Source organism: Octopus sinensis, linkage group LG17 (assembly GCF_006345805.1).
Source record: "Octopus sinensis linkage group LG17, ASM634580v1, whole genome shotgun sequence".
Classification (NCBI taxonomy): domain Eukaryota; kingdom Metazoa; phylum Mollusca; class Cephalopoda; order Octopoda; family Octopodidae; genus Octopus; species Octopus sinensis.
Genome location: NC_043013.1, coordinates 28,898,604 through 28,914,444, shown reverse-complemented (window position 1 = coordinate 28,914,444; position 15,841 = coordinate 28,898,604). Strand labels below are relative to the sequence as shown.

At 41.3% G+C, this 15,841-nt stretch overlaps 1 protein-coding gene across 1 annotated transcript in view; it reads right to left on the bottom strand.

The window, feature by feature from the left end:
* Window positions 1–5,700: 5,700 nt before the first annotated feature.
* The window catches only part of LOC115220945 (alanyl-tRNA editing protein Aarsd1), a 584,344-nt gene continuing 574,203 nt past the window's right edge, over window positions 5,701–15,841 (bottom strand). The window contains exon 13 of the mRNA XM_029791155.2: window positions 5,701–5,886. Within this exon, the coding sequence (XP_029647015.1) occupies window positions 5,763–5,886 (124 nt within the window). The 3' untranslated portion in view covers window positions 5,701–5,762. The remainder of the gene's footprint in view (window positions 5,887–15,841) is intronic.

The window sequence follows — 15,841 nt, the reverse complement described above, 5'->3', positions numbered from 1 at the left end:
ATGACACTGCTTGTATGACAATGACACTCATTTACAAGTGGTGTCAAGTGGTTTCAAAGAGACACATACACACACCACACACACTCATTCAAACACACATATACAGGACAAGCTTCTTTTAGTTTCCCCAGAATTTTTTGAGGCAGATTTCCTATGGCCAGATGTCCTTCTTTTCACTAATCCTCATCGGTTTTCCAAGCATGATAATATTTCTGCATGGCCAGACATGTTTTCGTGGCAGATTGGAAATGAAGGAGACCACTTGCATGGCAGATACATTCATCTACAGCAATTATCTGAAGTTGAGGCAAGGAGATAGTAACACACACACACACACATCGTCAGTAAATCATGAATCTGAAAGAGAAACACATGCTAAATTATAGAGCAGTACAGTATTTAGATAAAGTTAGTTATGGCTGGTTCGTTGGATTACCTAGAGTTTCACACCTATAAAGCGCGTAGCTTCACACACGTTGCACCAGACCCTGATGACCCTTATTAACAGCGCAGCACTCCAGGTAATTGTTAACAGCAATATATATGTATGTTAAGGGGGGCGAACTGGCAGAAACGTTAGCATGCTGGGCGAAATGCGTAGCTGTATTTCGTCTGTCGCTACATTCTGAGTTCAAATTCCGCCGAGGTCGACTTTGCCTTTCATCCTTTCGGGGTCGATAAATTAAGTACCAGTTTCGTACTGGGGTCGATGTAATCGACTTAATCCGTTTGTCTGTCTTTGTTTGTCCCCTCTATGTTTAGCCCCTTGTGGATAGTAAAGAAATAAATATATATGTGTGTTGTGCGTGTATGTGATGGGCTTCTTTCAGTTTCCATCTGCCAACTGCAGTCAGGCTTTGATTGGTTCAGGGTTGTAACAGAAGATACTTGCTCGTTGTGGCCACACAATGGGACCAAACCCAAAATCATGTGTAAGGAAAGCAAACTTCTTGCCACACAGTCACACTTATGCTTACTAAACCACAAAATATTATAGCTTCCTGTTTGGATCTTGAGAGTAAAATGGATCCAATTATCATCGAGCGCCTTGTTTCCCTGGGCATGGATTCACTGAAGCTCCGGCGTCTGGCGACGGACTTGGTAAACACCCACAAGGTTATCAACCACCTCACCAACAACAACACTGAACACCTTTTTGATCTCCATGTGTCTAACACACGTGGACATGCCTACAAAGTCAGAAAACAACACAGCTCCCATGACTTTCGGAAACATTTTTTCATGCTCAGAGTTGCTGAAGCATGGAATAAACTGCCTGCGTCAGTTGTTGACTGCCATGACACTGCATCCTTTAAGGCCCTCATGCTTTCCGAAATCCGCCGAAACTACACCTGATTATATATACACTTTAGATGAGTTGTAGTGCACCTGAGCACTGTACATAATTATTATTATTATTATTTATTATTATCATCGTTTAACGTCCGTTCTCCATGCTAGCATGGGTTGGACAGTTCGACCGGGGATCTGGGAAGCCAGAAGGCTACACCAGGCTCCAGTCTGATCCACTCACAAAGCTTTGGTCGGCCTGAGCCTATAGTAGAAAACACTTGCCCAAGGTGCCACGCAGTGGGACTGAACCCAGAACCATGTGGTTGGTAAGCAAGCTAAGGGAATCTTATAAGATGAATTCAGAAAAGACTTAATCAGCACCTTTAATCCTTTAGCATTTAAACTGGTCATATCTGGTCTAAATCTTGTACCTGTTTTATGTTTAAACTGATGAGATCTGGCCTCTCACGCCTACCCAACAATGTCAGTGTTTCTACAGCTTGATGCCCTTCCTAATGCCAACCACTCCGTGAGCGTAGTGAGTGCTTTTTACGTGCCACCTGCACAGGTGCCAGGCGAGGCTGGCAACGGCCACGATCGGATTGGTGCATTTTATGTGCCACCGGCACGGAAGCCAGTCAAGGCGGCGCTGGCATCGGCCACGATTCGGATGGTGCTTTTTACGTGTTAAATTTTTAAAAGATAGAGGCAAGAGGTATTAGAGTTTTGATTTGAGCCCATGGGATTATATGACTGGTACGTATTTGTCTCTTAATCTAATGTGACATTTGTAAATCAAAAGAGATCTCATATAAGTGGATATTGTGGTTTTAAGAGTGAAACCATAAACCCCTTAGCATTCAGGAGTGGCTGAGTGGTAAGTAGCTTGCTCATCAACCACAAAGTTCCAGGTTCAGTCCCACTGCGTGGTACCTTGGGCAACTGTCTTCTACTATAGCCTCAGGCCAACCAAAGCATTGTGAGTGGATTTGGTAGACGGAAACTGAAAGAAGCCTGTCGTATATATATGTGTGTGTTTGTTATTTGTGTCTGTGTTTCTCCCACCACCATCATTTGACAACTGATGTTGGTATGTTTACATCCCCATCACTTAGCAGTTTGGCAAGAGATACCGATAGAATAAGTACGAGGCTTACAAAGAATCAGTCATTGGGTTGATTTCTTCGATTAAAGGTGGTGCTCCAGCATGGCCACAGTCAAATGACTGAAACAAGTAAAAGAATAAATAAAAGACTAATGCTTATTTATTCCCCCCGTTTGGGATTAATCCTGCATTATTTTATCACTTAAAGATTTTGATGATTGTTTATTTCTAGAATGACATTGTTGGGTAAGCGTGAGAGGCCAGATCTCATCAGTTTAAACATAAAACAGGTACAAGATTTAGACCAGATATGACCAGTTTAAATGCTAAAGGATTAAAGGTGCTGATTAAGTCTTTTCTGAATTCATCTTATAAGATTCCCTTAGCTTGCTTACCAACCACATGGTTCTGGGTTCAGTCCCACAGCGTGGCACCTTGGGCAAGTGTTTTCTACTATAGGCTCAGGTCGACCAAAGCCTTGTGAGTGGATTTGGTAGAGAGAAACTGAAAGAAGCCCATCGTATATATGTGTGTGTGTGTGTGTGTGTGTGTGTGTGTGTATGTTTGTGTGTCTGTGTTTGTCACCCCAACATTGTTTGACAACCGATGTTGGTGTCTTTACGTCCCTGTAACTTAGCAGTTCGGCAAAAGACACAGAGAGAATAAGTACTAGGTAGGATGTGTGTGTAGAGAGAGAGAGAGTGTTAAAACTGTTTTAGAAAAATACCATTTTAACTTGGCCATTGTTACTAAATACAAAACTAAATCCAGTGTGATTAGTTTAATGGGCACAGGTTTGGCTGTATGGTTCAGAAACTTAATTAGCAATCCTGTAGTTTGGGGTTCAGTTTCAATGTGCAGCACCTTGAGTAAATGTCGTCTATTTTAGCCCCAAGCTGACTAAAGCCTTGTGAGTGAATTTCGTAGATGGAGACTGTGTGGAAGCTTGTCATGTATGCATAAATATGTAATTATGTGTGTGACTTTGTCAGCACCACTACCACTTGACACCCGGTGTTGGTTTGTCTGCATTCCCATAACTTAGCAGTTCAGCAAAAGAGACTGATATAATGAGTATCAGACTTATAAGAAATAAAGAACTAAGATCAATTTGTTTGACAAAATGCTTCAAGGTTGTGCTCCAGCATGACCACAGTCCAATGACAAACAAAAGATAAATAGCTACATTGCCACAAATCTGGGTGGAGAAGTGTTTTGATTAAATTGATCTCAGTATTTCAATGGTAATGCTTAGCAGTATTTCGGCTATCATTACGTTCTGAGTTCAAATTCCGCCAAGGTCAACTTTGCCTTTCATCCTTTTGGGGTCGATAAATTGAGTACCAGTTGCGTACTGGGGTTAATCTAATCAACTGGCTCCTTCCCCCAAAATTTCAGGCCTTGTGCCGAGAGTAGAAAAGGATATTTTATGTTATTGATTCTAGAAGGGTGAAAGATAAAGTTGAAGTTGACAGGATTTGAACACAGAATACATAGCTTTAGAAAGGTTGGTTCTTATTGGCTGTTAGTAAGCTTGCTTTCCATTGGATGATCCAGGTCATATGATAACTAAGCTGACCCAAACATTGTAATGTCAATTTCTGGTGTTGTTTGTTCCTTCTGGAGCCATGCCTGGCTCATAAGGGTCGGTTTCCCAGTTTCATTGGCGTATAGGTTCCCCACCTGGATGGGATGCCAGTCCGTCTCAGGTGAGAATGCAGAAGAAGAGAGTGTGAGAGAGTTGTGGTGAAAAAGTCAGCAGAAGTTCACCTTTACCATCTGCCAGAGCTGCATGGAGCTTAGGTGTTTCACTCATAAACACACACATCATCTGGTCTGAGATTCGAACCCGCAATCCCTCGACTGCGAGTCCGCTGCGCTAACCACTAGACCATGTACCTCCACAATCTCAGTATTTCAATGATATTTTATGTTATTGATTCTAGACGAATGAAAGATAAAGTTGAAGTTGACAGGATTTGAACACAGAATACATAGCTTTAGAAAGGTTGGTTCTTATTGGCTGTTAGTAAGCTTGCTTTCCATTGGATGATCCAGGTCATATGATAACTAAGCTGACCCAAACATTGTAATGTCAATTTCTGGTGTTGTTTGTTCCTTCTGGAGCCATGCCTGGCTCATAAGGGTCGGTTTCCCAGTTTCATTGGCGTATAGGTTCCCCACCTGGATGGGATGCCAGTCCGTCTCAGGTGAGAATGCAGAAGAAGAGAGTGTGAGAGAGTTGTGGTGAAAAAGTCAGCAGAAGTTCGCCTTTACCATCTGCCAGAGCTGCATGGAGCTTAGGTGTTTCACTCATAAACACACACATCATCTGGTCTGAGATTCGAACCCGCAATCCCTCGACTGCGAGTCCGCTGCGCTAACCACTAGACCATGTACCTCCACAATCTCAGTATTTCAATGATATTTTATGTTATTGATTCTAGACGAATGAAGGGTAAAGTTGAACTTGATGGGATTTGAACACAGAATACGTAGCTTTAGAAGGTTGTTTCTTATTCAACATTGCTTGATAACCGATGCTGGTGTGTTTATGTCCCCATAACTTAGTCGTTTGGCAAAAGACACCAATACAATAAGTACTAGGCTTTCAAAGAATAAATCCTGGGGTTGATTTGCTCGACTAAAGGCAGAGCCCCAGCATGGCTGCAGTCAAATGACGGAAACAAATAAAAGAATTTATTGCAAAAAATACAATTGTTTCTCTTTCTGGTATTTTATGCAGTTCAACCTAGACAAGTTTACATGGGAATAACAAAATAAGAAGTTTGAAAGAAAGAAGTACCTGTAAAACTAGACTTTAAACATCAAATGGCTATGGTGGTGGTGGCACCAGAATATAAAATCAATCAAAGGAGTTCATGGATGGAAAATGGTTGAGAACCACTATTTTACAGGGAGTTGACCCTTTTTGATGCCAACCTACCTGAGACTGGCTCTGATTCTATGATGCAAGCTTTCTGTTTTGAAATGACCCAAGTTAAAATTCTCCGTCAAATTTCAATGTTAAATTATGTTCCAAGTATTAGATTAATAGTGATTGTTATTTCACTAAATTCTTCAACATTTTCCTAATCTATTGAAACAAAGGCAGAAATATGGTGACAAAACAGTTAAGGTGATCAAACAATTGTATACTCACTGTTAAAACTGATAGATCCATTTACTATAAATTTTTTTTTTTCACTTGAAGCTGATAAAAGTAACTACACTATCACCACAACCATCAACACCAACACCACTACCAACATTACCACCACCAACATATAATAAAAAATGGATTTGTAGGTACAAATTATATTTATTTCAGTATTTCATTTCACAAAAGTTGTTTTTCTTCTCTTTAAGATGATGTGAGTTTCTCTTGAATCACTTTGATTGCTTCATCACGATTTGCCATTTTGTTTGCTTTTCCTTGGAATCGGCCCTTCTTACCAGCACCTTTACCATCAAGAATTTTTGCAACACTGTCAAAATAGAAATATGATTATGGCTATAGTAAAAGAATAAAAGAAATATATCTACACACACACACATGTTGACATACATATATATACATGAGCTAATAATGAGTAAGCTTCCATGTGGTGATCCAGTCTTCTAAACATAGCAGCTAAGTCTATCATGCTAAAAGAATGAAGGATACTAAGTAACATGGCTGTGGGTACACACTGTCTGAAAAATGAATTAAGATAATTAAACAACAAATCTCTCCAATCTGGATTGGCTCAGGGCTAAACTACAACCAATGTACACAAGCCAATGAGGGAGCCTTTATACAGTTGCTCAACTTGCAAGAAATATCAACCAAAATCCCTTAAATTGCACCTTGTCATCTTAAAGTGGCAAGATACACAAAGAAGAATAACAGAATGGTCATAGTTGAAATGCCTTTTGCTTTTTCTCAAACACAACATATCTGAGACCTTGTTTTCCAATGCGCTCTTCCCATTTTAAGATGGTTGGGCTTGTTTAAAAAACAAACAAATCTTCCAGTTTGCTGCCTTAATAATGATAATAATAATTCTTTCTTCTTTAGGTAGAATGCCTGAAATTTGGGGGGAAGAGGCTAATCAATGACATCAACCCCAGTACTAGACTGGTTCTTTATTTTACCAACTCAGAAAGGGTAAAAAGCTAAGTTGACCTCATCAAAATTTGAACTCAGAACATATGAAGCTGGAAGAAATGTCAGTAAGCATTTTGGCCAGTGTGCTAATGATTCTACCATTCCACTGCCTTAATACCAGATTGTGCCATTCACGAGAAGAGATTCAATAGATTGCAGTGTGGTAACTGCTGTATTTAGCACATCAACCTGAATAGTAAATCAGGTTGTATGCAAGCGGTTCTTTTAGTCTCCATCTCTTTGAACAAGTCAGGTGATGCAGTGCCAAAGCAACATCCCAAAGTGACAATTCTGCCATGCAAATGCAATGGTCAACTGGCATGTACTATACTAAAGTATGTGCTTTGAGGTTGAGATTCTTTTGGGGAACAACTCAGGTCTGGTTCCCGTTCCACTTTAGAGTCATCCTACAATAACTGCTCGCAGGTAACCTGGAACCTTCACTCTACTGAATAAGCACACAAACTGTAGCTATGATCCCATGAGCCCTCTTGTACTCATCATCATCATTGATTAACATCCGTTTTCCATGCTAGCATGGGTAGCACGGTTCGACCGGGGTCTGGGAAGCCAGGAGGCTGCACCAGGCTCCAGTCTGATCTGGCAGTGTTTCTACAGCTGGATGTCCTTCCTAACGCCAACCACTCCATGAGTGTAGTGGGTGCTTTTCACGTGCCACTGGCACAGGAAACAGGGGAGGCTGGCAATGACCACGATCAGTTGGTGCTGGTGGGAAAAACCATAACCGAGATGATGTTGCTAAAACTCATCCTAGGCCAGCAGGAGCAGCAATACAGGATGCACAAGTGTGCCAAGGCACCCATCTCATGAGCACTGAGCCTGTGCCAAATCCAAAAAAACTCAGCGCGCCACATACATATGATGCATGAGTAAGATTAACCCTTTAGAATCCACATTATTCTGTCAAATCAAATGCTTATTTATTCACATTGATCTGAATTAGTCATGTATTATTATTACCTTGTAGTTTTGAGATTCCAATGATGTGATTGTTTACTTTTAGAATGACATTGTAGGGTAGGTGTAAGAGGTTGGATGTGGCCAGTTTGAACATGAAACAGGTTGACTATTTGGGCCAGATGTAGCCAGTTTAAATGCTAAATGGGTAAAATATAAAATTTGTATTATAAATCCCGGTAAGCTTCAGGCAGGTTGGTATCTAGATATCAAAAGGGTTAATATGGCTGCTCACAAAATCTTTCTTAATCATCTAAACTGAGGCTTTACCCTTTAGCATTCAGATTAATTTATCCAATGTAATGTTATTTACTCTCTCTTTCACTCTTTTACTTGTTTTAGTCATTTGACTGCAGTTGTGCTGGAGCACCGCCTTTTAGTCGAGCAAATCAACCCCAGGACTTATTCTTTGTAAGCCTAGTACTTATTCTATCGGTGTCTTTTGCTGAACCACTAAGTTACGGGGCCGTAAACACACCAGCATCAGTTGTCAAGTGATGTGGGGGGGGGGCAAACACAGACATACATACACACACACACACATATATATACATATATACGACAGGCTTCTTTCAGTTTCCCTCTACCAAATCCACTCACAAGGCTTTGGTTGGCCCGAGGCTATAGTAGAAGACAAGGTGCCATGCAGTGGGACTGAACCCGGAACCATGTGGTTGGTAAGCAAGCTACTTAACACACAGCCACTCCTGCACCTATTTATCACATTTAAAAAAATTAATCATGTAGTATCTTGTAGCTTCAAGATTTTGAAGATGTGTCTGTTTATTTTTAGAATGGCATTGTAGGGTAGGTGTAAGAGGCTGGATCTGGCCAGTTTGAAGACAATACAAGGAGAATATTTTGGCTGGATATGGCTGGTTTAAATGCTAAAGGGTTAAACTAATCTGTCTCACAACAGTCTAATCCCAGCTTCATATTCCTTAATAGTGGCAAACAATCCAATTCAGCAGCAGCACCACCACCACTATGACAACTACTGCAGCTATTCTCACCACCCCCATCATTACCACCAGAACCACCCAGCAATTACTGTTTCTAACTATCAATATCACCACCATCACTACCACTACCAGAACTATCTCTCTAACTAACACTATTTCTAACCAATTGTCACCACCACCACCACCATCATCATCAACATCAAACTCACTACCACCTCTACATCTGTTTTCACCACCATCATTACTTCTGCCTCTACCTCTGTTACCACCAGAACCATTCACCCCACAGCAAACATTTCTAACCAATTATCGTCAGCACCACCCAGACCAACAACACTATCATCACCACCACCACCACCACAACAACAACCACTACCACCACCACAACAACCACTATCACCACCACAACAACCACAACCACCACCAAATCCACTACCATCACAACCACCACCACTGCTGCCAGCACTGCCACCAACACCACAACAACAACACCAACCACCACCATCTCCATCAATTCCACTACCATCATAACCACCAACACCACTGCCAGTGCTGCCACGACTCCCACTACCACCACAGCAATAACAACACCAACCACTACCATCACAACTACCACCACAACAACCACTACCACTACCATCACAACCACCACCACTGCTGCCAGCACTGCCACCAACACCACAACAACAACAACACCAACCACCACCATCTCCACCAATTCCACTACCATCACAACCACCAACACCACTGCCAGTGCTGCCACCACTCCCACCACCACCACAGCAACAACAACACTAACCACTACCATCACAACTACCACCACAACAACCACTACCATCACAACCACCACCACTGCTGCCAGCACTGCCACCAACACCACAACAGCAACAACACCAACCACCACCACCTCCACCAACTCCACTACCATCATAACCACCAACACCACTGCCAGTGCTGTCACCACTCCCACAATCACCAACATCACCACCACCACAGCAATAACAACAACATCAACCACCACCAAATCCACTACCATCACAACTACCACCACCACCACCACCACCACCACCACATCTGCTTCCACTGCCATCAGCATCTCTGCTCTCATAAATACCACCACCATCATCACTGCTGCTGCTATTGCTGTCTTCCACCCCCAGAAAATATATCCGGGGTGAAAGAGAAAGTGGGGGGGGAGGGGAGAGGTGTTTGCAAGTTATTCATTGCATCGACCAATGAGAAAGTGTAGAAAGAATTGAATTATATTGGTTAAATTGAGTGATAGATTGGTAATATTTTTTGATCTGTGTGTGTGTGTGTGTGTGTATGTGTGTGTATCGGCTGTATTGATTGATTTTTGTGAAATACTCTGGGTTACCCTAAAGTGAGTCATGAAAACAGTTCAGTGCAAAGAAAGAAAGGAAAAGAGGAAAGAAAGAAAAGAGGAAAGAAAGGGGAAAAAAAGGGAAAGTATGTTTCTAAAGGAGATAAGTTGAGGGTGGGACATACACTCAGGAATTAAAGAGTGTGAGTTGATGGCGGGGTGGCATGAAATAAGTCAACCAGGGAATACATGTGTGTGTTTATATTTGTATAGTATACACACAAATGCATACACACACACACACACACATACACACACACAAATACATAACTGCATATTTATACACATGCATAAATACACAAATGCATATATATACATACACATGTACAAATATACACATATGTACATATATATATATATATACACACAAATGTATATATATGTTTACATATTCTCAAATAATATATATATATATAATATATATATATATATATACACACAAGCATACACAAATACAAATGTATATATATATGTGTGTGTATATGCATATATATATATATATATATATATATATATACAAGCGTACACAAATACACATGTATATATATATGTGTGTGTGTGTGTGTGTATATGCATATATATATATATATATATATATATGTACACATACATAAACAACAATCATACACATACATGCGCACACACATGCACACACACACACACACACACACACACCACACACACACACACACACCACACACACACACACACACACAGAGGATCCGGTTGAGCCATCCAACCCATTCCGGCATTGAATTACAGACGTTAAATGATGATGAATAAGCAAATTAGTTTTGGCATTTGTTTATGGTTTACTATCAAAAACCAAGTTATGGTCTGACTTCACAAGAGATTTATCCATTGTCAGGCTTCAACCGATTCCATGCTGTCTTTAAAATGGAGAAACCACATGTTTCTTGCCTGATAAGAATGTTGATCGTCTGATTGATTGATTAGGTGATTAGATGATTGGGTGTTTGTCTACATCTGTCCCACAGGTCTGTTGAAGCAGAGGAGAGACAATGAAAGAAGAAAGAAGGAGAGAGAGAGAGAGAGAGAGAGAGAGAGAGGGGGGAGGAAGGAGGAGGACATATAAGGAAAGAGAGATATGATGAATGATAGGTGGTGAAGAGAGAGGAAAGAGCATGACATATAAGGAAAGAGAGATATGATGAACGATAGTGAAGAGAGAGAGAGAGGAAAGAGCAGGACATATAAGGAAAGAGAGAAATGACGAATGATAGTTAGTGAAGAGAGAGAGAGAGAGAGAGAGAGAGAGAGAAAGATCAAAGAGAGGTAAAAAGTTAGAGAAACATGAAGAGCAATGCAGAGGGAGAGTGTGAGAAGTGTAACAGTAGAAAGCTATCACATCAAAGACAACAAAAACAATCACAAAATTTACAGAAAAAAATTGCTGTATTTGATTTCCTCCATGTTTTTGATAAATTTTTCAGAGTAGCCTAAGTTCACAGATTTCAAGCCAACTGAATTATTTATTCCGTGTATAACTGGTATTTATTTTATCAACATTGGTTGATAAAAATAGGTGCAGGTGTGGGTATGTATAGGTGCACACAATGGCTGTGTGGTTAAGAAGCTTGTTTCCCCATCCCTGTGGTCTTGGGTTCAGTACTATTGTATAGAACTCTGGGAGAGGTTCTTCTATTACAGCCTAGGGACAATCAAAGCTTTGTGAGTGGATTTGATAGACAGAAACAGAAAGAAGCTCATAATAGGTGTGTTTGTGTGTGTATATATATATGTATGTATGTATGTGTATATATATATACATATATATATATATATATATATATATACATATATACACATATGTATATCCTGGGTTTCTTCAGACCCTAGGCCTATGGCCTCTCTAGAAAATGAAGGAGGAAAAGACCTTGTTACTCAGTCAATGACTGGAGATTGTCTCCCCTACTCATAATTGACCCTGTTATCATGTGGATCCCTGGACACCAACAGGAATTTCTTGAAGTGCAAGCAGGATCCAAAGATTTCTTTGCTGGAGTTAAGGATGTTCCCTGGGTCAAGGAAGTCCTTTAATATCCTTGTCTGTTCAGCTACACACACACAGACACACGTATGTGTATGTGTGTGTGTACCCTTGTCCAAATATCATGTGATGGTTGTAAATGAGCATTGATGTTGTTTATTTCTAGTTGTCTGTCAAAAGCATGTCTAGCTATGGCGAAATATTACCTTGCTTGGAAAAGTATGAGGGTTGGCATCAGGAAGGGCACCCTGCTGTAGAAAATCTGCTTCAACACGTTGGTCAGGAAGCTGGCTCATCGCAGGATTTCTCATTTTTGCCAGCTGAGTTGACTAGAGCAACATGAAATGAAATGTTTTGCTCAAGAACATAATGCACCACCTTGTCCAGGAATTGAAACCACCGTCTAATAATCATGAGTCTAACACCCTAACCACCAAGCTATGCACCTCCACTATTATTTCAATCAGGTTGGGATGCAGTGACAATCATTCTATAACTCAGTGATACCACTGGTTAACATAGTTCTCTGGCAAATGATAGATCTGTAGTTTAAGTCCTGCCAGTGGACTCATTGCTGTTTTTACTGTTTCAAATTAATGAATATAATAATTAAATGCAGAATTACATAGATAATGTAATGAGTTGAAAAGAATTTTTAATTAATTGAAAATGCTGATTACTTTCATATAATACGATGGCATGCACTTACGTGCATGTTGATCATGCAGAAGGCATCCCTGAAGAATTTAATAATGTCATTATTTTGAATTGCCTTATTAATGCATGTAATGTCTAATATCTAGCACCATTTATATTATTAATATCTTGGTTGTTAATTTATTGACATTTTAATTAATGTTACAGTATTCTATTTATTGTTACCATTCTGATCTTCTACCACACTCCTTTCACTTTAATGCACTTACTGACCCATCTGTCTTTCCAGTTCCATTATCCCTATTCCCTCTCTCATATTTGCCTTGTACACACACACACACTCTCTTTCTCTCTCCCCCTCTCTCTTTCTCTTTCCCCCTCTCTTTATCTCTCTCTCTCTCTTCAGCTGGAGAAGCCATGCATCTCTTCAGCAAGATACCTACTTGCTCTTCTCTCTCTCTAACAGTTCCACATCCTTCAATGAGTTAAAGAATCTTGTCTTGCGAGTACTTGGGAACCTCACCAATGCTGAGTTGGCATTATGAAGAGCATCTGGCCATAGAAACCATGTCAAAGATGACATTGGAGCTCAGTGTAGCCCTCTGGCTTTCATCTATTCATATCAACCCCTCTAACCCATGCCAATATGGAAGAAAAGACATTAAATGGTTTTGATGGTTCCATGTTTAGCCTTCACTCAACAATTCCCCATTTTTGGACAAAGGGATGTTGTGAATGGTCTCCTTCTTACTTTGCAACATAACTGATTCTCAGAGAGAGGGAGAATGGGAGAAGAGGAGGGAGAGGCAGAGAGGGGAGAGAGAAAGAGGGAGAGAGAGAGAGAGAAGTGATCCTATCGCCCGACTGGTCTATTTTTTTATCGCCCTGGGAAGGATGGAAGATAAAGTTGACCTTTACAGAATTTGAACTCAGTGTGCAGAAAACCAGGACAAATACTGCAAGGTATTTTATTCACCATTCTAGTAATTCTAGCAATTTCATAATAATAATAATAATAATAATAATAATAATAATAATTGTGTACAGTGCTCAGGTGCACTACAACTCATCTAAAGTGTATATATAACCAGGTGTAGTTTCGGCGGATTTCGGAAAGCATGAGGGCCTTAAAGGATGCAGTGTCATGGCAGTCAACAACTGACGCAGGCAGTTTATTCCATGCTTCAGCAACTCTGAGCGTGAAAAAATGTTTCCGAAAGTCATGGGAGCTGTGTTGTTTTCTGACTTTGTAGGCATGTCCACGTGTGTTAGACACATGGAGATCAAAAAGATGTTCAGTGTTGTTGTTGGTGAGGTGGTTGATAATCTTGTGGGTGTTTACCAAGTCCGTCGCCAGACGCCGGAGCTTCAGTGAATCCATGCCCAGGGAAACAAGGCGCTCAGAATATGGTAGGTGTCTGATGGAGGGTATGCGTTTGGTTGCACGTCTCTGAACAGATTCCAGGAGGTCAATGTTCTGAGCAAGATAGGGATTCCAAACTGATGATGCGAATTCCAAGTGTGGTCGTACCATAGCTGTATACAGTTTTAAATAGATGGCTGGAGAGCGGCTAACAAAAGTCTTGCTGAGTGATGCCAAGACACCCTCGGCCTTCCTGACAATTTTAGAGATATGCTTTGTCCAATGCAAATCACTGCTGACAGTGATGCCTAGGTCACGCTCGCAAGAGGATTTCTTGATATCAGAGTTGTGGAGGGAGTATGTGGACGCAGGGTTTTTTCTCCCAAAATGCATGGTGGTACACTTGTCCACAGCCAGTTTCAGTTGCCAGTCTGTGATCCATTGCTGCATTGTGTCTAGGTCTGATTGCAGGAAAGAGTTGTAGACATCAGGGTCAGTCCTCTTGATTTCAAGGTACAGCTTGATGTCGTCTGCATATTTCAATACTGTGGCATTCTTTAAATTGGCATCTATGTCATTAATGTATGCCACAAACAGGAGGGGACCAAGGACAGATCCCTGTGGTACACCCGATGACATCTCATATGGTGTAGAGTGCTGTCCTAGAACTGTGACTACCTCCTTTCGGCTGCGGATGAAGGATTTCAACCAGTTAAAAAGGTCATCCCCCACACCCATTGCAGAGAGTTTCACCATAAGCCTTTGTGTGGCACAGAGTTGAAAGCCTTAGCAAAGTCAAGGTAGACAACATCCACCCATGAGCCACTGTCAGTGATCTGAGTAATGTCCTCAAGGAACTCGACAAGCTGGTCACTGCAGCTGGAGTTAGGGACAAATCCATATTGTGAGGGTTGGATGAGACTGTGAGAGCTCCAGAAGTTCCAGAGTGTTTCTCTGACACACGATTCCATCAGTTTTGCAATACAGCTAGTGAGACTGACTGGGCGATAGTTGACAGGTGATGTGCGGTCACCCTTTTTGAACAGAGGAATGACACTGGCAGTTTTCCACTGCTCCGGAGTAGCACCATTGTTGAGACAGTACTGGAAGAGAAAATAGAAAGCTGGTGTAAAAGGAAGTGCCTGCCACGTTTGAGAAGCAGGTATGTAACTCCATCGAGACCAGGGGAGGCATAGTTGCGCTTATTTTGAAGGTGACGTCGCAGCATTGCAGGTGTAAATTCCATAGTTGTTATGGAGTTTGCTGTTAGTGATGGTGAAGATGGTACATTTTGACTTTCAACAGTGAATATGTTTGCATAGCACTCGGCAATGAGTTCTGCGCATTCCTTGGGGTCGTCAGTGATCTGGTTTGTGTGAGGGTTGCGAAGAGGGTCCACTGGAGAGTGAGGTCTCTGCTTTGAATGCACATATTTCCAGAAAACCTTGCTGTCAGGATTGGCTGCTATGCACTGTTCAAATTCAAGCACTGCATTTTTTGTCACTTGCTTGAGATGGTTGGAGGATTTATTCCGCTTCTTCCTGTTGGTGTCTGATTATGCAACTTGTATTCCTGTTCAGCAGTCCGACGTTCCTTCCTGGCAAGTCGGACCGCTGAAGTTTCCCAAATTGCCCTTTTGGGGCGGTTCTTCTTTTTTGTTTACGTGGCACTGATGCTGCACATGCTGCCCATATTGAGTCCAGGATACTCTGGAGTATAGTATTCACATCTCCAGAGTTGTAGAATTCACGCCAGTTTGGGTGCTGTAGTTCAGTGTGGTACAGGTTCCAATCTGCTCTCTTCCAATCGAAGGAAGCAGATTGGGGATGGTTCAGGTGTTTGTTGCCCGCAAGAGCCAGATTGGCGATGATCATAGCATGATCAGAGTCACCTAGAGGTTCCTCCGTAGTGCAATTGATAACCGCTTCAGGAGTTGTG